The sequence below is a fragment of the Mesoplodon mirus genome (assembly GCF_964341445.2).
Source record: "Mesoplodon mirus genome assembly, chromosome: 12".
Taxonomy (NCBI): domain Eukaryota; kingdom Metazoa; phylum Chordata; class Mammalia; order Artiodactyla; family Ziphiidae; genus Mesoplodon; species Mesoplodon mirus.
Genome location: NC_138988.1, coordinates 103,879,289 through 103,904,851, shown reverse-complemented (window position 1 = coordinate 103,904,851; position 25,563 = coordinate 103,879,289). Strand labels below are relative to the sequence as shown.

The 25,563-nt window shown below is 56.5% G+C and overlaps 1 protein-coding gene across 2 annotated transcripts in view; it reads right to left on the bottom strand.

Annotated features, from left to right (window-relative positions):
• Positions 1 to 595: 595 nt before the first annotated feature.
• The window catches only part of PXDC1 (PX domain containing 1), a 26,706-nt gene continuing 1,738 nt past the window's right edge, over positions 596 to 25,563 (bottom strand). The window contains exons 2-6 of one of the 2 annotated variants that reach the window (XM_082638874.1): positions 13,253 to 13,344; positions 12,718 to 12,835; positions 5,634 to 5,735; positions 5,360 to 5,471; positions 596 to 1,616 (exon numbers count right to left, since the gene is read on the bottom strand). In XM_082638874.1, coding sequence (XP_082495000.1) covers positions 1,499 to 1,616; positions 5,360 to 5,471; positions 5,634 to 5,735; positions 12,718 to 12,835; positions 13,253 to 13,344 — 542 coding nt within the window. In that variant the 3' untranslated portion in view covers positions 596 to 1,498. The remainder of the gene's footprint in view (positions 1,617 to 5,359; positions 5,472 to 5,633; positions 5,736 to 12,717; positions 12,836 to 13,252; positions 13,345 to 25,563) is intronic. The other variant, XM_082638875.1, reaches the window with a different exon arrangement.

Below are 25,563 nucleotides of genomic sequence, written 5' to 3'. Positions count from 1 at the left end.
AGTGAAGCTTCTTGCATGAAAGCTGGGGGGGCGGGTCTTGGGGAGCCAAGCTGGGCCGTGAGGGGGTAACACAGCCCCCGTGAGCAGATGAACTCAGGGGGCTGCCATCACTGTGGCCCCAGAGCTGGGGAGAAGTCCCCTGCAGAATGTGGATAACGAGGAAAACCCAGGAATCAATGACTGGAACTTGGACCCTGCCAGGTAAGAGGCCCCGTCCTCTACAGACCTGAATTTTACCCCCAAGAGAAGAAGGCAACTGGTCGACCCCACTGGCTGCCTGACAGCCTGTTTGGAAGCAGGCTGTACCCAACCAAGCACAGCTGGAAGCAGAGGGAGATGCAAAAGCCACGGGAAGCCCATCTGCTGCGCAGCTGGGTTCCAGGAGGCTTCCCGTGGCTGCCAGCACGGAACATGGAGAAAGGGGAAGCCCTAACTCAAGAGAACACTCTGTTTACTTTCCAGTTTGGACAGATCATTCCCCAGGGGGAGAACAGCACATTTCCTAAAGGACAATGAGACGGGAGCGCTGGGGGCAGCCCGGAGGCGCAGTGTGCGAGGTAGGCGTAACAAGAGCCACACCTTAAACCAATAAAAGTAGAGTAATGTGTTTTATTTAATTAAAATAGATTAAAAAACAGACTGTGTAAAAGAATTAGGATTCTCAATAATTTACTATTATTTACACGAGAGATTCTGGTCGTTAGTATTCTCTGTGAAGCGACGGACACGAAGAGCACAGACCCCCCACCCCGAAGGCCGAGGGAGACGCATCGGGGGCGCTCGGTGACCCCCTGATCCCCGTCCGCTCAGGCTGATATGGCAAGTGTGTCACTGAGATCTTGGCGACCAGCAGGAAGGGGGACCCTCGGCCGCCCAGGGGTCACTGCGCTGTCACCCCTCGTGGGATGGGGTGTCCCCAGGTGGGGACTCCTTCCTCTCGGGAGAATCGTCACCACTCAGAGTTCATCACATGGGCACCAGTCAGTGGTCCCCCTGTGCCCGTGGCCAAAACCCCGTTCACGACCAACCTTCTGCAAACACTCCCTTGGCTGGCATGAAGCCCCCAGTTTCTGGATAGAAGATAAAAAACAGGAATGGAAGCTGCACGTCCTGGTTTCCAGGGAAATCCGGATGACAGAACACACCGCCTGTGCTGTCCAGGACTTGGTGACTCACCGAGATGCCACGCAGAACGTTCTGTGCGCTTGTGGAGGGAGGAAACGTGGGGGGAGGAGCCAGTGTCTAGACCCGGCCTGGGACGTCCTGCAGGCACTTGTGGCCCCTCCAGGCGTGGAGGGGGCATGTCCCGGGGATGCATACACGGGCCAGGAAGACCCCTAGAAGCAGCAGGGGCACCGGACCCCCATAACCCGACTCCTGGCTGTCGGAGACTGAGGGTCTCCATGGGTGCGGGCGGCTGGGTAGGCCTGGTCCCTGGCATGATGGACTTCAGCGGAGCCACGGTCACCGGCTGGGGGAGGAGGGGCCCCGTGGAGACTCAGTCCAGAATGTCCGTCTCGAAAGGCACCAGGTGGTAATAGGACAGGTTGGTGACATAAGCTGCTGGGTCATCCCCATCCTCCAGCTCGGAGGCAAACTCACCGCCATTCTCAAACCTGAAACGGGAAAGCAGAGGTGAGGCCAGGGCTGGCTCACTGGCCCCCAGCCCCGCTGAAGTGGACAAAGGGCAGACGGTCACTGGCAGGAGGGTCTTTGGATCAAACAGCACGGAAGGGCTCTCCATGACACCGGCCCATCCACCACCAGGCTGCGTGTGGAGAGAGTGTGGAAGGAACCGTGACTGCAAATTGATCAGTCACATGGGCCCGACTCCAGAGCCATCACAGCTTTGGTTTTCACTGCCTTAGAGACTGTGATTTACTCTCACTGACCAATATTGAGGCATCCATCCATCCATCCATCCATCCATCCGTCCAGCCAGCCAGCCAGCCTGCCAGCCATCCATCCATCCATCCAACCATCCATCCATTTATGCATCAGTCCATCCATCCATCCACCCATCCATCCGTCCATCCAGCCAGCCAGCCTGCCATCCATCCATCCATCCATCCATCCACCCATCCATCCATCCACCCATCCATCCACCCATCCATCTGTCCGTCCATCCATCCGTCCATCCATCCATCCATCCATCCACCATCCATCCACTCACTCAGTGAGTATTTCTCTCTCCATCTGGGGATTATTCTGGGTCAGGCGCTGGGGACACAGAGTGGACCAGGCACAGGAACCTGCCGCGTGCTGGGCCGGTGGACCATGGCAAAGACGGGTGAAGAAGGCCGTGTGGTCCCAGCTCCAAGCCTGACTGCTTCCTGGACCACTTGCACACACGACCAAGGAGGCAGGAGGAGTCCAGGGAGGAGCTGGGTGAGGGCAGAGGAGGTTAGCGGAGGGAGGGGCCCCACATTCAATGTGGGGCATTACATGGGGCACGGGAAGGGCTCAAGGAAGGGTTTGTGCTCCAAATGTGAGGTGACCTGAATACCCTCTCAACGTGGATTCCCCAGGAATGGAAGCCATTTCCACGCCCTGCCTCACCCAGTCTCGGCTTAAGCACACTTGCTTAAGCTGGAAAAAAAGGACGACAAATTTTAAAAGATGCTTCACAGAGAAAACAGTGCACGGAGGACCTTCTCCCCAGGAGGGGAAACAGATGCTGCCTGTACCTTTTCCGGTGTTCCCCAGCTAAGAACCAGTCCAAACAAAGGGGAGTGGCAGAGGCGGGCGGATGCAGGCCCTGCCCAGGGCAGCGGAGAGGGCCTGGGGCCACCGAGCACACTGTCCACACTGTCCCTGCTCTGACTCCCGGTGACTGAGACCTCACAGGAGTTCAACTACAGCGGAAAGCCGGGCAGCGACGGGCAGGGCACGAGGCGTCCAAACCACAAAGCCGCCGGCTTGGCTACACTGGCTGGGGAGCCAGCCGGGATGGGGGAGGGGGAGGGCGGAGAGGTGCCCCACCAGCCTCCCCAGCATCTGGGGCATGTGGGGTGGACGGGGTCCCAGGGAGGCTTGCTGCCTCTGAGCTGCAAGGGAGGAGCGGAGGCGGCGGCGATGGCAGCTTCGAAATCAGACAGGAAAGGCAGGGAGGTGGGTTTCCCTCGAAGTCCATGCTGACGGGCGTGTGTGGAGATGCGTGGAGCCCTGCGTCCATGCAGGCAGTGAGGCCAAGAGGGGGCCCTTAGGTGCAGGGAAAGGCTCCGGGCAGGCAAGGGACGGGCTCGGTGGCGGCCACGACACAGCCCTGCCCAGCAGCTTCCTGCCCCTGCGACCCCTCCTGCCCTCAGATCCCCTGAGAACTGGGGAAGGAAGTGGACCTGGGATGCTCAGTAGAGTCCGGGGTCCTCATCAGCCCCCGTGGTCCTCAGCAGGCCTGGAAAAACCCCTGCTTCTAACCCGTGCAGACAGGGTCAGGGCTCGCCCCAGGCCTGGGCAGAATCTCCCGGAGCCTGGCAACCCCTCCAGCCAACCGGGGTGGTCACGAGGCAGAGGCCCAGCCATCCCACTCTCACACACGTCCCCACCAGGCACACACGCTTGGTCCCTGAGTGCAGGGGGGTCTCTGGTCTGAGTACTGTAGCTACTCTCCCCCAGGGACAGTGTGGGGACCAACAGGTCCTAACAGCAGGCCCAGCAGCATTGATCCACAGCCTTGGGGCCACACAGTCGCTGTCGAGGACCACTGAGGGGAGAGGCTTCTCTCTGTGACCTCCTGGCCCCTGGAGCATTCAGACAGACCCTCCTGAGACAGACGGCAGCAAGCCATCACTGCGGGGCTGCCCGAGGTCAGGCACCTGGAGAAATGCCTGGCAAGCCCAAGTTCCCTGGAGATGCTCCCGGGCCGCTCAGAGGCCGACATCTCCTTGTTAAGCTATCCTGGGATCGCAGAGGTTTCCCCGCGATCTTTCTCTCCCACCAGCCCGGCGCTGCAGGTTGAGGATGGGTCGCCCTGTCCACGCAGAGCCCCGGGCTGGCTGGAAAAGTTACATTACAGACCTTGCTTTCTCTCCATGCTTCTCCTCCAAAACGATCCATGGCTGAACTTCCTTCTCAGAGCTGGCCTCATGCCAGGGGCAGAGGGCCTCTTGGGGCCTCTCAGACACAGAAAGGGTCCCTGGGACCCTTGCAGAGCCAGAGCCAGGACCCTGCAGCCCCTGGTGGCCCACCAACCACTCCACTAGGACAAGCCCGGCCAGAAGCTCCTCCCATGAAGCAGGCCCTCCTTCCGTCACCGTGTAATCCACGTCAGCCTCGGACCCACGATGCCAGCTCCAAGTTGGCTCGGGGGACCCTCGGGCTGGGAGCTGTCTGCACACACGGTGCATACTACATGCGTGGTCCCGGCTGAGCGCGAGGCATGGCAGCAGTTGGGTCGGTCCTGGTCCGCTTTCACGTGGGGCTGACGGAGTGCGGAGGGACCCCCGGACTCTGAGATGCCCCCTGGTTCCGGGCTTGTGCCGGTCAAGTGCCCGCGGGAGACCCTGCGCTTCCAGAGCTGCCTGGGGGTCCCAGTGTCAGGCGTCCACACTCGTCACCTGAGCCTTCAGGAGACCCTGTGAGAGCACAGCGGTCCCACCTGGAGAGAACAGGAGCCAGGAGACGGGAACGAACTCCCTGAGCTCCTGAGCAGGGAGAGCCCCGGGCGTGGCCTTGACAGTCACCAGAGCCAGGTCCTGCCCTATAATCCCAAGACGGCTGGCGGCACCCGAGGTGGCTTTCCTAGAGCCCCCATCACGGTCCAAGTTCTATCACCCGAGGAAGGAAGGACGGAGGGCAGGGGGTCTTTAGCTGCCCGCCTTCTCTAAGCCCTCCCCGCAGGGCAGGCCCGTGAGCCACACAGAAGCCACCTGGGAGGCGACGAGAGGCCAACATGCAGCTGACACCCCCCCCCCAGGAGACCAGGGCCCCACGAGGAGGCTTGCGGCCCCAGACCCTCCAGGGCCCAGCACAGCCCAGAAGTGAAGCCAGGCAACTCCTCCTGAATGTCCCCCCTCCCCACTGCCAGCCGCATGGTCACACTCTGTCCCCTTCCTAGAGCCCCGAGTGGGTGGGGAACCTGGCCCGGGCTGACGGCTCGGAACCTCGTGTGTAAAATGACACCCAAGGGCTTCCCTGGTGGCGCAGTGGTTGAGAGTCCGCCTGCTGACGCAGGGGACACGGGTTCGTGCCCCGGTCCGGGAAGATCCCACATGCCGCGGAGCGGCTGGGCCCGTGAGCCATGGCTGCTGAGCCTGCGTGTCTGGAGCCTGTGCTCCGCAACGGGAGAGGCCACAACAGTGAGGCCCGCGTACCGCAAAAAAAAAATAAAATAAAATGACACTCGAATCAGTGCACTTACAGGTGCTCCGAGGGGTCCACAGCTGCGTGCTGGTCTTTTCCGTTGGGTATACTGTGGTCAATAACGATTGTTTCGGTATTTGCTAAGCAAAATCCATTGGACCTCATGATTTCTGAAAGTGAAAGCAGTGAGGGAACTATTCAGAAGGGGATCCGATTTTGAAGTTTTGAAGTCGGGGCTCACACTGATCTCCCCACATCCCCCTCCTCCTACTGTGCTCCCTCCTTCCCCACACTTTAGAGAACGCTCCGCCACCCAGACTCAGGGGCCACACCTGCTGACCCGACACCAGTCAAGAGGGGCCTCTCTCCCGCCGCAGAAAGGCGCTCTGGCAGTCCGAGCGCTCTCGCCACGTGCCCGCCCTGTGGGTTTGAAGCTGGAGCAGAACAAGGCTGGGTTTCAGGCCAAGACGACTGCACACAACGTGGGCTCTGCCCAGGTCCCCCGATCTCTCTAAGCTCTCACCTGTCTCAGGTGAGGATAACACGGCCCAGGGTCGCCATGAGGATACAGCGCGATCCCTGTGCGTTTTCAACCAAATGGGTGACTTCACCTTTTACTTTATATAATCCTATATATAAACTGGCTTCTCACCAACAAGCACAATTTGGGGTAATTTTATTTTTTATTTATTTTTATTATTATTTTTTTTGCAGTACGCGGGCCTCTCACTGTTGTGGCCTCTCCCGTTGCAGAGCACAGGCTCCGGACGCGCAGGTTCAGCGGCCATGGCTCACGGGCCCAGCCGCTCCGCGGCATGTGGGATCTTCCTGGACTGGGGCACGAACCCGTGTCCCCTGCATCGGCAGGTGGACTCTCAACCACTGCGCCACAAGGGAAGCCCTTGCGGTAATTTTAAAAGGGCAACAAACAGATCGTCTTTGTGTGTCTACAATGGCTGTGCAGTTAGATTCCAAGTGCAAAGTCTGGTGCTCACCCAGCTCTAGAAGGGGAGCGGGGATGGGGAAGCCCGAGCATCGGTGGTGGCGGGGTTGTGTGTGTTTGCAGAGGCGTGGGCAGCTGCAACAGCACCGGCCTGGGAGCTGGGACTCCACGGGGCAGCCCAGCAAGGAACCCCGAGACACTGGACGCAGTGTCCTAACTGGAAATTTCAAAATTGTCCTGGAGGCTCTCCAAGGGCCCTTCCAACTCTAAGAGCCTATTAGCTCCCAGGCTCCATCACGTCATCTGGTCCATTTAAACATAAGTGCACTTGACTCCCTTCTCCGACCTGGGGAAGCTCTTGTTGACATTTCCCGGGAACTGTGTGTCCTTCCCTTCCCTCAGTGGATCACAGACTCTCCAAGGATAGACCTGGGGGGTCACCAGGGCTCCAGCTCCCCGCGTGCTGGCTCATCCCCAACCTCAGCCCCTGGTCATCGAGCTCTGCGCTCAGGGCCTTGTTTGTCCCATCAAATCAGGGCCTTCACTTACCTCACCTTAAAAACGTGCTTCAAACAGACTCTAAACTCCTGCCGGGTTCTCAAATCCAATGATCATCATCTTCCCACTCAGGGCCTGATGCACGGACACAGCTCAGAATAGCCCTTCCTCTGGCCCTGGCACAGGCCACAGGGGTGTCCAGTGCTGCCCCGTCTTATCGGGCATCTGATGCTATTGCTGTTTGCGGGATTGTTTTATTTCTTACATCTTTCCATAATTTAGATTATTTTATCCCCATGTACAGATGTGCTTTTCTTTAATAAGTGAAATTGTAACTTCCTATTTACTTTTCATCTTTCTGGGTATTTGATTCTCAGTTCTTTGAATTTCTCTCCATATGAAGACACTTAGGGAAACTACACAAAAAAAAAAGAAGAAAAAAAAGTAGATTTCCTCCTTACCTCTGCCCCCCAGGATAAAATGACTATCCATCCATCGGATTTGCCAAGTAATTGCTAAAATTTCCAACTGACTTTCTGGAGAAGTGACAGCACTCGTTTCACTGGCCTTTCGAGGTCGGTCACACTCCACGTGGCATCAGCACGTGGCTCTTTCCCGACCTCCTCTCCCCGGCTGAGCCCACCCAGAGCCCACCCGCCTCGGACAGCCCGTAAGTCATGAGAAGGAGCTGAAAACCAGCAAAAAGTCAGTGCTTGGAACCTCTGGGGTCAACTACACCACCAGGTGCAAAAAGAGCACGAAGATGTTGACCAAAGCCTGAGTGAGGAGACAGACGCTGCAGAGGACGACACCCCGACAAGAGAGATTAAGATGCCCCTGCGTCACAATTTAAAATGCACAACAGCACAGAACCACTTGCTTTACTGCTTTTATTAACTGACTCAAACCTGTCCCAGGAAGCATGTAAAACCTCAGGGACCTCAGGACAGCCAGCTGACAGCCCCCAGATCCTCTCGCCCACCTCCTCCCAAGGGAATTTGGAGGGGAGGACCCTACAAGTGAAAACAAACGTCAGTGCTGCAAAACATTTGTGAATGTGGCCAGGAGTCACCTTGTATAGGAACTTCCTAATCTTTCTTAAATGTGAGATTTGGAGCTCTAGAAAGTGGAATCTAGAAAATGGAACCAGCCCCCCAAACAAATTTGTTACAAATCCTTCCTTAATTGTCTGTGCAGAGAAGCCAATTGTCTGCAAGGCCAGCTGGGCCCTCCGGGAAACTCCACTTCTGCCACTTAAGCGTGGGAAGCAGGTTACTCCTTGCTTAGCGTTTTAGTCTGTAAAAGGGGAATAACAGTATCCAGCTATCCTAAGGGGCACAGGTGTGGATTAAACGAGATGGTTTTTATAAAGAATCTAACCAATGCTAAGGTTCATAAATGGGAGTTATTGCTATCGTTCCAAATGTCCTCATACCTGTTGGGTCACCCAAATAAAAAGGACCAAAGGAAACGTTACGCTTACTGAAAAACTTCAGCATCTCAAGCCTACCTTCAAATATACTGAAAATGGGAATTTCTTAGAAGTCAGCTTAGTACCTACAGCCAAAATCACTGGTCCATTTAATGACTTTAATCACATACATGGCCAGTTCCATGAAATAGTTCCTTTACAAGCCATTTTTTTGCATACAGAATTTTTTTCACATGAAGAAGAGTCCTGCTTTGCCATTTCTTATTTCTTAAAACTTTTTTGGAGCTAATTTTAGAATTACGGAAAAGTTGCAAAAACAGTATAGAGCTTTCACAGATTGCTCAGCTCATCCTTTGGTTAACATTTTACACATAACCATGGGACGACAAGCAAATCCAGGAAACGAACATCTGAACAATACTCTAAACTAAAACCTCCTGCACTTGAGTTTCAGCCCTGTCCCTCTGTCTGTTCTGGGCCTGGCCCGGATCCCTCGGGGCAGGAAGATGCGGTGGTTCAGCCTCCTATGACCCCTGAACGGCCTCGAGGGCCTGGGTCTTGCCTCATCTCTCCTGGCTGCAACACTTGGGACGCAGACTGGTGATTCTTTCATTGACTGTGCCTCAATTTGCCTGGCGTTTCCGTGCTTGGACAGAGGTGGATGGTCTGGCAGGAACCTGCAGGGACGCTGCCTTCCCTTGGGCATCAGGAGTGTGATGCCCACGGGCCTTACTTATTCCTGGGATGTCGTCTGGATTTCTCGGGTCAGGAGGTTTTCTCCAAAATGAGGATATCATCTCTCTCTTTGTAGTTAAGAACTATCCTGGTGGAGATGCAAGTGCAAATCCTGCTTCTCCTCAAACTTTCACCCACTAATCTCAGCATCTACCAGTGAACATTCCTACAACAATGACCAGTGTCCGGCTGGTGGTGATTTGCTATTTTTTTACTTGCAGCCCTGTTTTCACATGCCCCATATGCCACCATAACTCAGTTCATTAATTCATCTATTCTTTTTTTTCTGCGGACAGTCTCAGCCCTGAAAGCGTTCACATGCTCTCCGATCCCCTTTCCTATTCTACTTTCAATGTCTCTAGCAACGGAGACATTGTCGTTTCATTAACTGGAGACCAGGACTCTCCCCGTGTGGTGAAAATTAAGATTGAGACTGTACAGATGCCTGGTTACTAGAAAATGAAATTATATTTCCAGCCTTCCCAAACCTGAGTACTATGATTTTTGAGGCCAATATCAATTAATCCAAGCAGCCAGACCAAGGCTGAGGTTTATGCTTTCTTTTAAGCTGCACAAACACAGCCATGGTGTAGAAAACTAAATTTAAGTTTTCCTAGACTCGGTAATAAACTTTTAGATTAACACGGATGAAGAATGTTTAAGGTTGCATTGGTCCAAAGCATCACCTAAGAGGCCAGAGCACTGCGGAATCCTGGCCCCGGGGGCGGCTGGTTCTCACACCACGGGCGCCTGGCGCCATCTAGTGGAGTCCCTGATCCCTAGCCGGTCAACCTAGAGGTCACTGCAGGAGGCCTGAGAGTGGGCCAACGTCAGGGCTGTCCACCAGGGCACCACCTCCCAGGATGCCACATCAGAGGCTTGAGAGGGTGCTGAGAAGTCTGGGGGAGGGGGTGACAGCGGGCACGGCCGTTTCCATGCACGAGTGGAATTTAGCTGGACCGCAGTGGATGTGGACGGGCAGGGTTTGTGGGGAGGGAGGAGACAGGGCCCAGCCAGCAGGAGGCCCAGGGCCTGGAGCAGAGTGGTCGACGGTGATGTGGAAAAAGCCAGAGTGACCACAGCCTGACACGCCCGGGATGACAGGAAATCCCTAAACGAATGAGCCAGGGAGTCAGGTCCGGGCGGCCGACGTCGGTGCTGAGGACACACCCCGGGGAGAGGCTGGGCTGCTGGGGACTCGGCCCTCGGGGCGCCTGGCTCTCCGGGTCCTGAGGCCCAGCGCCCGGGGACTCCCGAGTCCATATGCAGCTCAAACACGGGCCCAGACTGAGGAGCAGGGCTGCCCACGCGGGACCAGGCCCTCTGGGGCCGGCAGGGCTACTGTAAGGAACAGTTTTCGTTAGAAGTTTTTCTGAATTTGCCACACCCTTGCCTCAGCACACTTACTTCCTTGCTCAGTGGACAACGAAAGCACGTCTCACATGCCATGCGTGGGAGCCCCCCGCCCAGCCACGCTCTCGGGCAGAGGGAGGGCCAGCGATGAGAGCGGACGAGGAAGAGGGACCCCCAGGCATGGGAGAGCCTCAGCTCCAGAAGGGGCCACCCCGCCAGCTTCCCGCACAGGGCTGCCTTCAGGCCGTGGTCTTGGCACAAGGCTTCAGGCTCTCTGCAGCTGACTCGCAATAGCTGTTTCCCAAGCCCACTGTCAGGCAGCCCTGTGTCACAAAGTGTTCCGTGCTGAGCCGCAGTGACTGCAGTGACTCCCCCCCTGCGATGTCCCCAGGACCCAGGTTCCCGGCCTGCACGGGGAGGCCAAGGCCTTGCCTTCCCAGACATGCGTGCCAGGCCTCCTGAGCTCGTGGGCAGGAGGGACCCCAAACCTCTGTCCTCAGTCCTCGAAACAACACAAGAACGTGGTTAAAACCTCGACGTGGGACCCCAGCGCTACCCCTATTCAATCCTGTCTCCTTCCTTTCAGCGCTTTGGGGTAAACCTGGGTCGTGCGTTTATCCGAATCAGCAATAAAGACAAGGCACTAAGACAGGGGCCGGGGACGCCAGGTTGTCGCCATCAGAAGCACCTGCATGCAGCGCCGGCCTGTCCCTCTTACGCCCTGGGGCCTTTGGGGTAAACCTGCTGCCTGCCACCGACCCCAGGCCCTGAAAGGCTCTCGGTTCTCCTGTTGGCTCAAAACAGAAAGAAATAAAGCAAAATGGAGACGCCAGTGCTGGGGCTCCTCCGCGCAAGACTAAAGGACAGAGGTGCCCGCGCTCCATGTGACAGCACAGGGAGCCTGACACGCTCTGAAGCCTCTCTGAGCCTTGGACACTGGGGTCCCCGGACATCCGGTCAGGAGGGCTGACCGCCATTTTCACTCTCCTGTAGAGAAGGTTCTGGACGCTGGGTGTTAGCTAAGAAGAGGCCCCCAGCCCCCTGCTCATCTTCCTAAGGACACACACGAAGCTCTCCTGGGAAGATGACAAGAGTGGCAGACACGCAAACCCAGGTTGGACCCTGTCCTGCTCACACACGGTCAGAGCAAGAAGTAACTTTTCCGTCCTGGGTTCCCAGAATCTGCCAGCCCTGCCCGCCTCGCCCTAGCACACAATTAAGGAATCTCATCCTTGCCGTGGTGCATCACTCAGTAAGGACACTTTTATACCAGTGGCGTCAGCCGTCACCCCCATGTGCCCCCTCCGTCTTCCCATCACTGGGACCCAGTTCCTTTTTAGGTCATGGCTCTGGGCTCAGGTCCCGTCACCTGCTGATGCTTCCCCATCACCTCCCTCTGAGTCCCCCTCCTCCACTCCCTCCTCTTTCCTTCCTTCCACTCAGAACTCAAGTGCTGGACACAGGGGCCCCGCCCCCCCGCCTCCCCTCACATCAAGGTGCCCTGTGGGATGTCACCGCTGGCCGAGCTGTATCCCCTCTGTACCCGGCAAACGCCCACACAACCTTGCTCAGGCCAGACAAGTTGCCTGGGGAAGCCTGGTACCTGAGACTCCCAGGACAGACCTCTTCTCCTACAAAATGCCCCTCACAGGCTTTGCCAACGCACTGCAAGGACAGAGCCTAGTGTTGTAGCAACACGTGCGGCCCAGATCTGAGGAAGCGGCCACCGGGCTGGACCCAGGCTTCCCTCGCTCCCCTCTGACCCGCAGGACGGCTGACCATCCCCTCTTAGCGCTGCTGACATTTGCCAGAAGGCTCAACCCAGCATCCACGCTAAGGAGACCTACACCGTGTGTCCCTTTCTGTCCCCCCGCCCTAAAGCCAAGAACCAAGTCAGTGTTGCACTAGGTGAATTCTTATTTTTGCAGGCTGGATGACGCATTCTAGTAATTCACTTCAAAATGCCTCACTGAGGGCTTCCCTGGTGGCGCAGTGGTTGAGAGTCTGCCTGCTGATGCAGGGGATGCAGGTTCGTGCCCCAGTCCGGGAAGATCCCACACACCACGGAGCGGCTGGGCCCGTGAGCCATGGCCGCTGAGCCTGCGCGTCCGGAGCCTGTGCTCCGCAACGGGAGAGGCCACAACAGTGAGAGGCCCGCATACCGCAAAAAAAAAAAAAAAAAAAAAAAAAAAAAAAAGCTTCACTGATGCTTTCTTCATAGACTATTTAAGTACGTTCCAATTTATATGCCAGATAACTCGCTTTGGAGGTAGGAAGGGTGTAAACTGCAGGTCAGTAGGTAGAAACACACACTTTCATAAAAATCGGGAAACGGTCCCTCCCCTGCTGCTTCCACCCTTCTGTTGGGCTGTCTTTCTGGATCCCAAGGGGGGGAGGTGTGTCCAGCACGTGGACAGTGGGCTGGGAAGGTTTCTGGTGGCCCTGTGGCTCTCACCTGATATTTTCACCGGACTTTGAAAGCTGGGTTGAATTTTATGGACGTTGTCATTTTTTAACACCTGATCCAGGGGAGATCTTTCAAAGAAGGTGAGCACAACTTCTGACCTGGAATACTGGGAAGAAACACGTTCATTCCTATACATTTTCCTCCCGCAAGGCAGCCCGTCTGACACTGGTGGCCCCGCACTGCTCAGACTGCGGGACTGAGCGTGGACGGGGCCGCCTCCCCACTTACCTGTCAGGTGCTCAGGTGGCTCGAGGCCCAGGGACGGACAGGATGGGGACAGTGGGAACAGTTCGCGCCTGGTCCGCACCAGAGTTCACGCACGTCCATCTCCCCTCACTTTCCAGTAAACCGCGAGCCCGTCACTTCCGCTTCCTCCCCAGGGAGAAAGCACCGGAGCCCCCAGAGCCCAAGGAGCCTTCCTTCCCTGGGCTTACACCTAACCCCACCTGACACTTCCAGGAAGCACGCCCCGGCCCCGCCCGTCCGCCCGCACCCACCTTGCACGCCCACCTTGCGCACCCACCTTGCGTGGCATGCTGATGACGGCCTTGAGCAGCTTCTCCACTTCGTTAAGCCTGGTCTCGATGTCATGGGCATCCTTTATGGCGACCAGCCCTGGGATTGAGACAGAAATGCCTCCATTAGAAAAACACACCAAGAAGTGTGCTCCCGAATTAAATATAGAACAACAGGCACCCCGCAATGGGGACGCCTCCCTGGCGTCACCCTCCACGAAAGACATCTGGGAAGTTTACTCGGCCTCACGTGGGTGCAGGCCTGCCCTGAAAGCCTGGCTCTCAACCTCGTTTTAAGTTTCAGCGACGCAACGAGTGATTCACGTGTGTGCTGCAGTGGACGCTGTCCGTCTGAAAGCCACAGAGACACCATCAGAGGCGTCTCCGAGCGGGACTCTCCAGCCGCACCCTGGACAAGGCCAGAGCTCAGCCCCTGCCAGCGCGGTGGCCGTAGCTGGGGGAGGCTGGACCCACTAGACCCCAATGACACAGCTGAGATGACCACAGGCCCCGTGGAAACGGAGCCTATGTTTAGACAAGTCATTTAGATACTGGCTTTGGAAGGGAAAAAATCACATCTTTACCCAGAGAAAACCAGCGTGGGCATGACTCACAGCACTTTCCAGGAATCGGCTTCTACCCTCGTTCCGGTTACCGGAAGTCTCGACTGGCTACTAAAAAGCGCAGTATTCTGTCTCTAAAGCACGAGAGGTAGTGGCACGGAGACTCGGGGTGCGTTTCCATCTTCCTCTGAGCAGCGCAGAGCGCAGACCTTCCCGGCACAGCTTCTACACATCAGCTTCCCAGGGATGGAGCAAGTCAGATTCCCAAGGACATTTCACGTGCCCCAGGATGTTGGTCCCGGTGAGCTACGACCAAACCACAGAGGCTGAAATCCCAGAACTATTTGCAGTCACTGAATCCCAGTTTTCAGAAGTTCTGGTTTTGTTTTACAGACGAAAGGTTTGTTCATTTTGCAGGCAGCTCACCAAGTCCACATAGTGTTAAAATTAACCTCCTAAACTACGTGATTGAAATTAGGAGGCCCCAGAACACGTGGTCCATGGAAACCAGGGGCGCCCCAGACATACGGCGAGGGCACTTCTGAAGGCCTGGGCTGAGCAGGGGGTCCCTCGCATTAGCTGGGGTCAGGAACGTCCAGTCAAGGCCAGGAATCAGTCCCTGGACTTCCTGGAGCACAGGCTGGGTGCACCTTCACCTGGCCACCCGGGGGCCTGCTTCTCGGTGGGCTGTCTGGTCCTGCCCACCCCACCTCAAGCCACACGGGTCCAGGCAGCCAGCCAAAGACCCCAAGCCTCAGTCCACACAGCCCGGGCTGGCAACCTCAGCACGACGCCCCAGCCATCGCCGGAGAGAGGGGCCCGGGCCACCTCCTCCCCTCTCACCTAGGCTGCCTGACCTACCCACCACCCTGCAGGCTGGGGGCAGCGAGAAGGGAGAAAGAAAACACCAGGGTGCCAGAGTCTCAGCCCTGAGTTTCTTGTTTAGAATTACACACACGCACAAGCACACATGCAGACACGCACACACGCCCCTCTGTGACCTCTTGCTTGCTATGGACAAGTCTACAGAGGAAAAGAGGGACACTGAAAAATCCTCTGAAAAGTTGTTTTTAGAGACAGGACAATTATGTAAATCGTCCCCACAAAAAGCTGCTTTCTTCTAAGACAAGCAAAACTACTGTCCTGTTTCAACTTTGATTACATCTAGCACACCGGTGCTAAATCACTCGAGTTTATGACACAGTAGTTGTGTTTTTGTATTCCGTAAGGACAATGTACAGGATCAGCCTCTTGTCTGGTCAATGCATACGGCATATTTATACCCATTTCCTAGGATGCAAAGCATGTTTAGCCCATGGTTGGGTTTATAACCACCAAGGGTACCATTCAGTCAAATAAACACATTCTGCTCTGTGCTGATCTTCTTTTAGGGTTGCCAGAATTAGTGAGCAAAAAGCAGGACACCTAGTTCAAGGTGTGTTTCAGATAAACAATGAATAATGCAACAGTATGGATAGACACACTAAAAAATTATTCAGTGTTTATCTGAAACTCAAACTTACTTGGTGTCCTGTACTTTACCTGGCAACCCTATCTTCTTGGCGACCTGCTTTCCAGAATGAAGCAGAGAAAGGCGAGAAGTACGTGGTCAGGCCTCTGGGAACACATAAGCGTTTAGGCTCAGCGCACAGACCCTGAGGATCCGAGCCTCGCCAACCTCACCAGCTACCACAGCCTCATCCCAACCCCGAGGAATGGGTCCAAACCACCAGAACACGGCCCCCATGCCCACACAGCACTGCCTCTGGGGAGCTCATTCCCACTGGCCTTCCCCCACCTCCAGGCTCGAGTGGGAAAATCCCACCATCCCTTAAAGGCCACGTGGGACACGCCTTCTGCTCTGTGAAGCCCCCCACCCACCAGGCGGGACTCAGTCTGCTCTGAGCTCTGGGAGAGCTCCATCCACCCCACCTCTGCAGCACTCACCGCTCTGCAGCAGACCTGCTCCCTGCCCAGTGGCCTCCCCAAGCCCACCTGTGAAGCTGAGTGTAGGAGGTACCCAGGGTCCCTTCCTGTGCCGTCAGCACAGGGCCTGACACTGACACTGACACCTGCAGGGGATTCACTGGTCGTTGGCCGTTTGTTGATGGAATAAAGTTGCACAAGAGAACAGAGTCAAGGACAAGTCATCATGTGTGTGTGTCCACCAGCTTACAGATGCCAACCGCATCTCTTGCTTCTCGGCATCACTGACCCCAGCCGGATCCCGGCCAGCAGGCTCAAGGTCACAGGCCTCAGAGGAGAGCTGCCCAAGACCAAGGTGGCAACAAACCCACTGAGTTGCCACCCACTCTGGTTTGGTTCTATCTGTGGAAGCTGCAACCTTATCGCTGCCTTTCACCTGCCTTTATGCTTCTGAGAAGCCAAATGGTGCTCTCCGGAAATGAAAACATGCTTCAAAACAAGAGGGGCTGAAAACATTTCAATGGCGAAAGAACATGCTGGAATCCCTCCTGCAAGAACAGAGCGACAGGGGATAGTTCTTTAAGCTCTGGCTTTTGGTTGGGGGCCCTTCTTCATAATTTATTTCCCCGTGGCATAGCGGCTTCTGGGGTGACAACCAAGGCGATCGGGATCAGCGTTCCCACGGTACGTCCTCCTTTTTCCCCAAGGAAACCCATCCACGTGAATGACAAGGACGCTCACCTCTTCCCTGGGGAGGGAATCAAAGGTGGAGATTCGTGAAGCTATGGATTCAGCTGGGCCAACTGGCATCCATCTACGGGCGGCCCCCAAGGCTACCTGGCCCCCACAGAGCCCCTCACCCTCACCCCACATCAGGGCAGGAAGGGGTCACCACTGGCTACGGGGCTTCCAATGGCCTGGTCCCTCTTCAAACGCCAGCACCCACATTTCCCTCCTCTCCTGAGCCTGGAAATCACCCTCCTTCAGTTGTTTTAAAGGTGTTTCCCATTAAACAGGGAGGTGTACTAAATGCGGAAGGAAAACATTCAAACAAACAAACAAACAAACCCAAAGCTGTGCTTTGGGGCCATAGTGCAGAAATGAAATAAATCTTCCTTTAAAATTTCATGTCTCGGGCTTCCCTGGTGGCGCAGTGGTTGAGAGTCCGCTTGCCGATGCAGGGGACGCAGGTTCGTGCCCCGATCCGGGAAGATCCCACATGCCGCGGAGCGGCTGGGCCCGTGAGCCATGGCCGCTGAGCCTGCGCGTCCGGAGCCTGTGCTCCGCAACGGGAGAGGCCACAACAGTGAGAGGCCCGCGTACCACCAAAAAAAAAAAATTTCATTTCTCAAAACCCACTGAGGTCCGCCCCCATCAGGTTTCTCAAGTTCACAACTGTTGGAAGACGAAACACCTGCTGGCAACACCCAAGATCTAGATCGATTCTCAAAATGACACAGCACCAGGCGCGGGTTGTGAGCAGAGCCCACATCTGGGGCCTGTGTCACTGCCCAGGACAGACGGCGTATGGAGACCCCCAACTACGTACAGGCAGTCGGGGGGCTTTCTGTTCTACCTTCTGTATTCTTCCTTTGTGACCCAAGAGCTTTGGCTTTTGATGACCGGCAGAGCTTTTCCAAATGTCACTTGTTTACAGTAACTATTTTAAACTTCATTTTCAAAAATGTGCTTACGTACAATAATTTAGGATTATCTAGAACTTTTAGCTTTTGTATTCCAAATATTGCTGATTGAACGAAAACTGTGGGGATCTTGTTTGACTCAGTTTTACTATCTGAGATCGTGATTCTAAAAAATGCAAGCGGATAAAATGGTTGTAAATTTGCACAGTTGGACAGAAAAACTCAAACCCCCCACTTGGTTATGAGGCTGCCGTTCCAGGGCCGGCCAGCAGGAGGCGCCAGCAGTCCATGGAAGGTACGGGACGCAGTCCAGCGAGGCCGGCGGGAAGGGATGCGTCCACCCGCCACACCCAAGTTCTAAGGAAACTGACTCAGAAGACTTCACAGCCCCAGGAAATTTTCTCATTTCTGATAAAGCATCATCACTAATATAATCTCAATTTTTAAAAATTTCACTTACACAATTTGTCATGTGAGAAATTTATCCAGATATAGCCCCAAACTGTCAAAACATCTGAAACTGTAAGATTGATAACACGACTATGTACATTTCAGTATGTCAGTTGCACATCCCTCTGGGGGTTGAAATTCAGCCTTGAGCAGCCAGGGTTCCCCTTCTGTCTAAACCAGTTTACCCTTGAAAATAGAGAACTCCAAGCGAGCTTCTGTCAGTTCCAGGGTTAGGTCTTTCTACAAACACAAACACCTGACTCATTCTCGGAACCCAAACTGTATCAGCACAAAGATCTGGCTGAGAGAGCAGACACAGACCAGTGTCCTAACCTCAGACACCTGGTCCCACGTCCTACTTCCATGGGTGGAGGCTTCCGACTGAACATCTCTGGGGACTGTCCCAGCCTCCAGGGACAGACTCAGGCCTGAATCCGGCTGAGCGCCTTCTGCCGCTGTGATTCTGGGAGTGAAGACAGATGCTTCTCGGGTCAACTGGGAAGGAGTGTCCGTTACCCAGAGGATGCCTGTCCCTTAAGAGGAGACTCCCATGGCAGACCCCAGGGAAATCTTCTGTGATGTGGACTTTCCAACTGAGCTAAAGGAGGCATCGTTCTAAAGTCCATCCACGCAGAGCCCAGAGAAGCAGGCGGCTCTGGTGAGGTGAGGACGGCACTGTCACGAGATGTATATTCTTTAAAGGCTGAGCATCATACAAATTCTGGAAATAAAATATTTTAAAATTTCCAGGAAAATTCTCAATGATTACTTCGTAAATACTTGTCCTCTAAATAGGGAGTCAACATAAAGCCAGCAGGGACTCACTCAGCGATGAGCTTGAGCGCAACCAAGGTGGTTATTCTCTGCTGAACTCAAGCATCCCGATGCGGCCCTCGCTCCCCGGGAACCCGTGGCGACTCTGACCTCACAGGCTCCATCCATGGGGGTCCCACCCTCTGCCCCCATGCCCACCCTGCTGCACACAAGGCTCGGTCCCCCTCCCCCCATCGCCCTCCCCTGGCCCAGTGATGCCCAAGGCAACACTGATGGACAGGAACATCTCCTCTCTGTCTTTGCAAGGACGAGAAGCAGGGCCGGGAAAGGAGGCAGAGTAGAGAGACGAGCAGAGACAAGGTAAGAGGTCCGGGCTTCCCTGGTGGCGCAGTGGTTGAGAGTCCGCCTGCTGATGCAGGGGACACGGGTTCGTGCCCCGGTCCGGGAAGATCCCACATGCCGCAGAGCGGCTGGGCCCGTGAGCCATGGCCGCTGAGCCTGCGTGTCCGGAGCCTGTGCTCCGCAACGGGAGACGCCGCAACAGTGAGAGGCCCGCGTACCGAAAAAAAAAAAAAAAAAAAGATAAGAGGTCCGGAGGCCCCGGGAAGGGGCTGCGGGAAGACTTCTGTCCGCTTCTTCCCAGGCCTGTGAGATGCCCGCCTCTCACCACATCCCCCCCCACCCAGTCCCTCCTCCGGCCGCCTCGTTCTTCTCCCACCACAGGCAGAATTCCTTACTAAGCTTCAGACTCAACCCGGCTAAGGAGTCACTCACTCCGCCTTAGTCTGTCTTAAAACTTGGAAGGAATTTAGGGAATAAACACCAGCCGTCCCAGGCTCTCAAAACAGGAAGCACTTGATCCCGAAGGGGGCACCAGGGTGACAAGACCTGCCCCTACATGCTGGCCAGGATGATGGACACGAGGCCAAAATTGACCGCAGGGAGGTGTCACCAGGAAAAACCTCTCCAGGCCGGAGGCCCAAGGAGGGAGCAGCGCAGGGGTGAGAGCGGGGCGGGGTGGGAGGGCTGAGGCAAGCCTTCCACACCCCTGGGGGCCAAGGGGGGCCGGCTCTCCACCCAGGCTCTGCCCCCGTGGCAGCTCTATTTCTCATAGAAAATACACAGAAAGCATCTGCCCCGGAAAACTGCCCCAAGCCTGACCCACGCCAAGCACCAAATCCCAACTTCTGGACCAGCAAAGCCCCAGGCCTGGTTGGTGGGGGCCCCACTGAGGTATCGGGGTGACCCACTTCCCGGGCTCTCAGGCACCATCGCTGTCCCCACCTCCCTAGGATGGGAGGCTGGAGGCCACACCTGGGGGCTGGCACCATTCCACCGGGAGGGCTCTGGGTGAGGGGACGCTGCCTACCCAGAGCAAAGGGCAGAAGCTCCGCCTCACGTGGTGTTCACCCGTCCAGCATGGCTCTGTCGCAGCTTCAGCGCTCACAGCGGCCAGCCATGCGGATGCCACCCCTGCCATCTTATCAAGCCTGCAGCGGTGGCTTGAGCTGAACCACCTGCCTCAAGTCATGTGGGAGGGTGCAGGAAACAGAGCCCGAAACTGCATCCTCACCTGCCTGGTCCCAGAGCTGCTGCTTGGTGCTTTCGGCCGCTTAGCCCAGCCTCCTCCCGCCGTGACCTCGTGTCCCCAGGAGGGACATCCGGACCCTGACCCTCCCGCCGTGACCTCGTGTCCCCAGGCGGAACATCCGGACCCTGACCCTCCCGCTGTGACCTCGTGTCCCCAGGCGGGACATCCTGACCCTGACCCTCCAGCCGTGACCTCGTGTCCCCAGGCGGGACATCCGGACCCTCCCTGACCCTCCCGCCGTGACCTCGTGTCCCCAGGCGGGTCAGCCAGTCTCGTAGGGCCTGGATTTTCCCCCACGGGAAGCAGGGGGGTCCTGGTGGTGCGCAGGCACCGTGGTAAGAGCCTTAATCCCACGTCCGCTCCTTCCCTCCCCCCACCCTCGTCCAAATGCTGATGTCGTGTTTCCTACTGACTGTAAGTCACACACCAGCAGAGGACGACTGAGGTGCCTGTTCTTAAACGTGCAGCATGACTTGCAGTGTAAGTCGGCAACGGAGCAGGGCGGTTGTGCTCAGCAGCAGGACCCACGTCGGGCGGGAGGAGCGGGGCCCTGCGGGGCCTGCCTGGAGGACAGCGTCGCGGCACACGGTCTGTGCTTCTATGTGACACAGGACGCGTCTTGTCTGTGCTGCCACGGTTCCAGGGAGCCCAGACCCGACCAGAAAAGAAAGGCGCCCAGCCCTTCGCCTCAGCCCCCTCCCTGCCCCCGTCACGGGGAGGATTTGGATCCAGGGCCTGGCGGGGGGGTGGGGGAAGCTTCTCAGGCCAGTTCAGGGACATGGGGACCATCTTTTCAGTGGTGACGACCGAAAGGGCTGGTGGATGCCTACTGTCACCCAAGGAAGTGAAAGTGAACAAAAACACGAATAAAAACGATTTCAGTGGGACAACGTCAACCCCTGGTAACGCCACGTTCTCACTCACTGTCCCCTATCTACTCTGCTGACGGCCGCTGCCCCTGCAGGACGCCCTGCACCAAGGGGCCGGGGCCTGGGGCGCCCGTGGTCGCCTGTGGGGCCCATCACTCCTGGCCAGCCTCTCCGCAGCCCCGCCCCGCAGCTCCGCACCAAGCCTCACGAAGCGGGCACCCCGGCCCGACCCTGCTTCGTACCTCGGAGGCTTTGCTGCCACCTTTCGCTGCACTGCACGCCCGTCTTCCCTAGTTTTGACAGCTCCCAACCAGAAACACCTCCTGCTGTTTGGAAAAGTGTTTATAAAAACACACAGTGGGGCTTCCCTGGTGGCGCAGTGGTTGAGAGTCCGCCTGCCGACGCAGGGGACACAGGTTCGTGCCCCGGTCTGGGAAGATCCCACATGCCGCGGAGCAGCTGGGCCCGTGAGCCATGGCTGCTGAGCCTGCGCGTCCGGAGCCTGTGCTCCACAACGGGAGAGGCCACAGCAGTGAGAGGCCCGCGTACCGCCACACAGTGGAGGCACACCAGGCCCAGACTTGTTTTAAAAAGAGAAAAGGTCGGCGTCCCTGGGGGCTAGCCTGAAGGTAGCCAGATGCTACCAGCCGGTCCAGTGCTGAGATGCAGAACCAAGTTTCCCCTTGGAAATCTGGTGGGAAGTAAGCGAGGCCTAGAAGCTCCAGAATGAACAACCTCTGTGAGTTTCTGGCCGCTCCTTCTCTGACTGGGAGTTAGCCCGAGTCACCTGGGCCCATGGCACGGCCTGAGCTCTGACGGACGAGACCATGGGACCACGGAGCACACCGTCACTTACGGAGGAAGGAGAGTCCGAATTCGGAACAAAGCCTGAGCGACAGCAGGGTGCGGGTCTGGGAAAGAAACGTAAAACCTTAGGAAGAGAGGAGACAGCCGGCTCCCAGGAGGAGGATGGTGCCAGCACCAGACCCGGGGGGACGGCAGAGCCCGGCAGCCCTATATATGGAAGAGATTCAAAAATAGGTCTGTGCATCAGAAAGATCACCCAAAATGCCCCAGAGAAGTGAAAACTGCCCCTCTCCCCCTTAGAAGGGGCAGGACCCCCCCCCAGGGAAGCCATGCATGGGGGCTGGGCTGTGAGGGGGGAGGACAGGACCCCAGCCCAGTGCAGGGCCCGTCAGGCCGGACAGAGGCGGCCTCGGTCCCCCTGATCTGCTGCCCCGACCTGTGGGTGGCCTCTGCTCTTTTTTAGCCACTTTCACTAAGAAAGGAAACTCAGGGCTCTGCAGTTCACCCCCAGACCAGACGGCGATCTACCCCCGCTTGTTTCGGGGAAACACAGAGCTTCCCCCCATCCACGTGAGAGCAGGGCCTGGGAGCACAGCGCTGTCCCCTAGAGCCGTGGGGATGCGGCGTGTCCCGGCTGGCGGACCTGCGCTCAGGCCTCTCTGGTCGGCGCCGGACGCCTTCGCTTCTGCCCCTCCATGTCACACCTAACAGAAGGTCTATGAAGACACAGGCAGATCCACGTCCCCGGTGACAGGGGTGACCAGACGTTACCCCAGCACCATGCACAGGATCCCAAGGAGGGGCCTTATACGGAGAAAACGCTAAATACCGTGTTCAAAGCTGGGCCCTCCGTCAGCTCCCCCTGCGGGCTTCCTGCATCGCCCAAGGCTCCCCACACCCACATCTGGTCTCTCCACAGGCCCTGCACTGCCTCCCAGACAGTCCGTGTCTGACCACCTCTCACGCCTCCCCTGTCTCCCCGGCTCGCCCTGGCCCTTCTCCAGCCATGCTCGGCTCAGCAGCCAGAGCGCCCTTCACGTCAGGTCGCTCCCGTGCCGAGCTCTCCATCTCCCACGAGGGCCCCACGCTGAGCGTCATCTGCCCACTGCCTACCCCGATCTCCCATTGCTTCCACCCCCTTCTCTCCCCTCCAACCACAGCGGCCCCCCCAGGACTCAGGGCCACAGGGCACATGCCGGCCCCAAGGCCTTTGCACTTGCTCTGGCCACTGGCTGGAAGCTCTTCCCCAGGCACCCACATCGCTTCCTCCCCACTTCCTCCCGGTCTCTCCTCACAGGTCACTTCCTCTGAGCCCTCCCGGACCGGCCCATCTGAAAGTGACCCCCTCCCCGCCCCTGCAAGTCATACCTCCTCTCCTTCCTCCCTTTTCTTTGCTTCTGAGGGTGCAGAACCGTCTAACATTTGTTTTAACTTCTCTGGTCTATTATTGGGCTTCCCCCACCCGACTATAGAATCAGGAGGGCAGGGTTTGTGTCGTTCATTGCTGCATCCCCAGCACCTAGAAGATGCTGGTGCAGGGGAGGCATCTGGTAGAGACTTGCTGAGTGAATATAAAACCAAAGTGTGGATTTGACAGTAATCAGGAATCAAAGGTCACCTGACTACTTTGGAAATAGAATCTGTTTCTACAGTGATAACTTCATAAGGCCTGAAACAGGTGTTATTTTTTAAAAAGGATCAAAATAATCCAAGAGCCCCAAACAGTCACTGGGGAAATTCTGCACGCTTGTCTTTTAAAGTGTGAACCTTCCCAGACGAGAGATGTAACAGGCAAGAGACCTTGCCATATCTGGTCAGGAGCCCTGAACCATGGTAAATATTATGTAAAGGGAATTTAAGTCAAAGACTCGGCCCTACCTGTGTCAGAGTGTGGAAAGCGCAGAAGGGGACACCTTGGTCATCCAGAGATAATATGCACAGAAAGCAGCTACCTCCCTCCCCCAGGCAAGGGGACAAGAAAGGAAGGACGGGTATATCAGATCCAGACGCAGAAGAGCATAAGGTGAGAGGCCAAGATGCCAAGGAAAAGGCTAGAAGAAGCAAGCCTAGTCCTGAGGGCAGCCTCGCCCAAACAGAAGACCAGAGAGGTGGGCTAGTGAGCCCCGTGCCGCCACTCCACGCAGGGGTTTAAATATCTCTGCGCACGTGTCACCAGGAAAGATACGCGTTCCACGGACAGACAGCCAAGGCCAGCACCAGTGTGAGTGCAGAATCAAGGAAAAGGACTCTCTGCACAGAAGCACTCTCCCACTGCAGTACTCCAGGGACCAAGACAAAGGGCTCGGCATCCCCTTCACTGCACGCAGAATCAAAGATGCAAGTCGGACCCAAGGCTTTCCCACCCTCTGGAGGTGTTCAGTCCTACATTTACAAGAGCTACCAGCCTGCTGCCAGCACGAGTTCTCAAACCTACACTTGCAAAGCTTTTTAAAGAGATGAGCGGGCCAATGTAACCCAGCCCAGAAATATGCAATAAATTTAAACTGAGGGGGTCTGATGGGGAATTACACTGAGAAAACCTGGCATCTCTAAAACAGCACACACATCTGGATGCCTTTTGTGTGTACGGTTTGTATGTCCAGACGATCTGTTTATTCAAATAGTAAATCCACCTGGAAATAAGGTGAACTCTTCTTTTGCATTATGGCGATGTATTTTACTTAGCAAACAACTTCCCTGGACTCTCCTTCCTTCTAAGGAAGGAAAAGTCCTTCCCTTGGGTGTACAACAAACTCAGGTAGTGCTGGGGGAGGGGCCAGCTTGCCTCCAGGCAGAGAACCAGGAACCAGACAGAGGGTTCATGTCGCCTCTCCTCCGGCCCCGGGGCCTCCACCTCCTCTCCTCCAGGGGTGCCGAGCTGGCCTTGCAGGAGGCCCTCTGGTCAGGACTCCAGCCAAGAAGATGTTCCCACAGTCCATCGCGGGCTGTTCGAAAGGGCTTCACACCCAACCTGGTCCTCGTCTGACTCCTGCCCCGCATGTCCCCCACCAAACCTAATACCCATTTCTTGCTGATTTTTCTCCCTTTAGACACTTGAAAGCAGCTATCATACCCCTTCTGCGCCTTGCTTTCTCCCTGGTGGTCACCCTCTTCCTGTCTCCTCGCGGATGGCCCGCTCCGTGGAGGCACTCGGTGCGCTGACACCTCACAAACCCAGAACCAACCAGGCACAACCTGCACGCAGGGACAGAGCCCAGGGCGTGCGTGTGCACAGCGCACCCTAACCCTTCTGCTCCGGGCGAGGTGGTTTCCTCACCAGATCCCAAGGCGACCGAAGCTCCGCCCTCCTCCCCACTTTCTATGACCCTCACCAGAAGCCGCTGGGGGTGACAACAAAAGCCACATTTGTGGAGGGCTTACTACTGCTGGACACTGAGCATGCACTCCAATCCGCAAAAGAAAAGTGAGCCTCAGGTCCTATGTTACAGGGGCGGAGCCAAGTGGGGAGCCTGGAGTCACAGTTGAGCTGGGTCCTCTGACAGAGTGAGACCTGGAGGGCAGGCGGAGGGCAGAGGGGAGGGCAGGGGGAGGGTATGGGGGGAGGGCAGGCCCTCCACCAGCTCTCAGGGACTCCTGTTTGTTTATGGCCTGCCTTGTTCCAGAAAGGATGTAAGTCACTGAATAAACAGCTGTGCCTTCATCTAAACTTTCCGGATTCGGGCATCCGTTTGATAA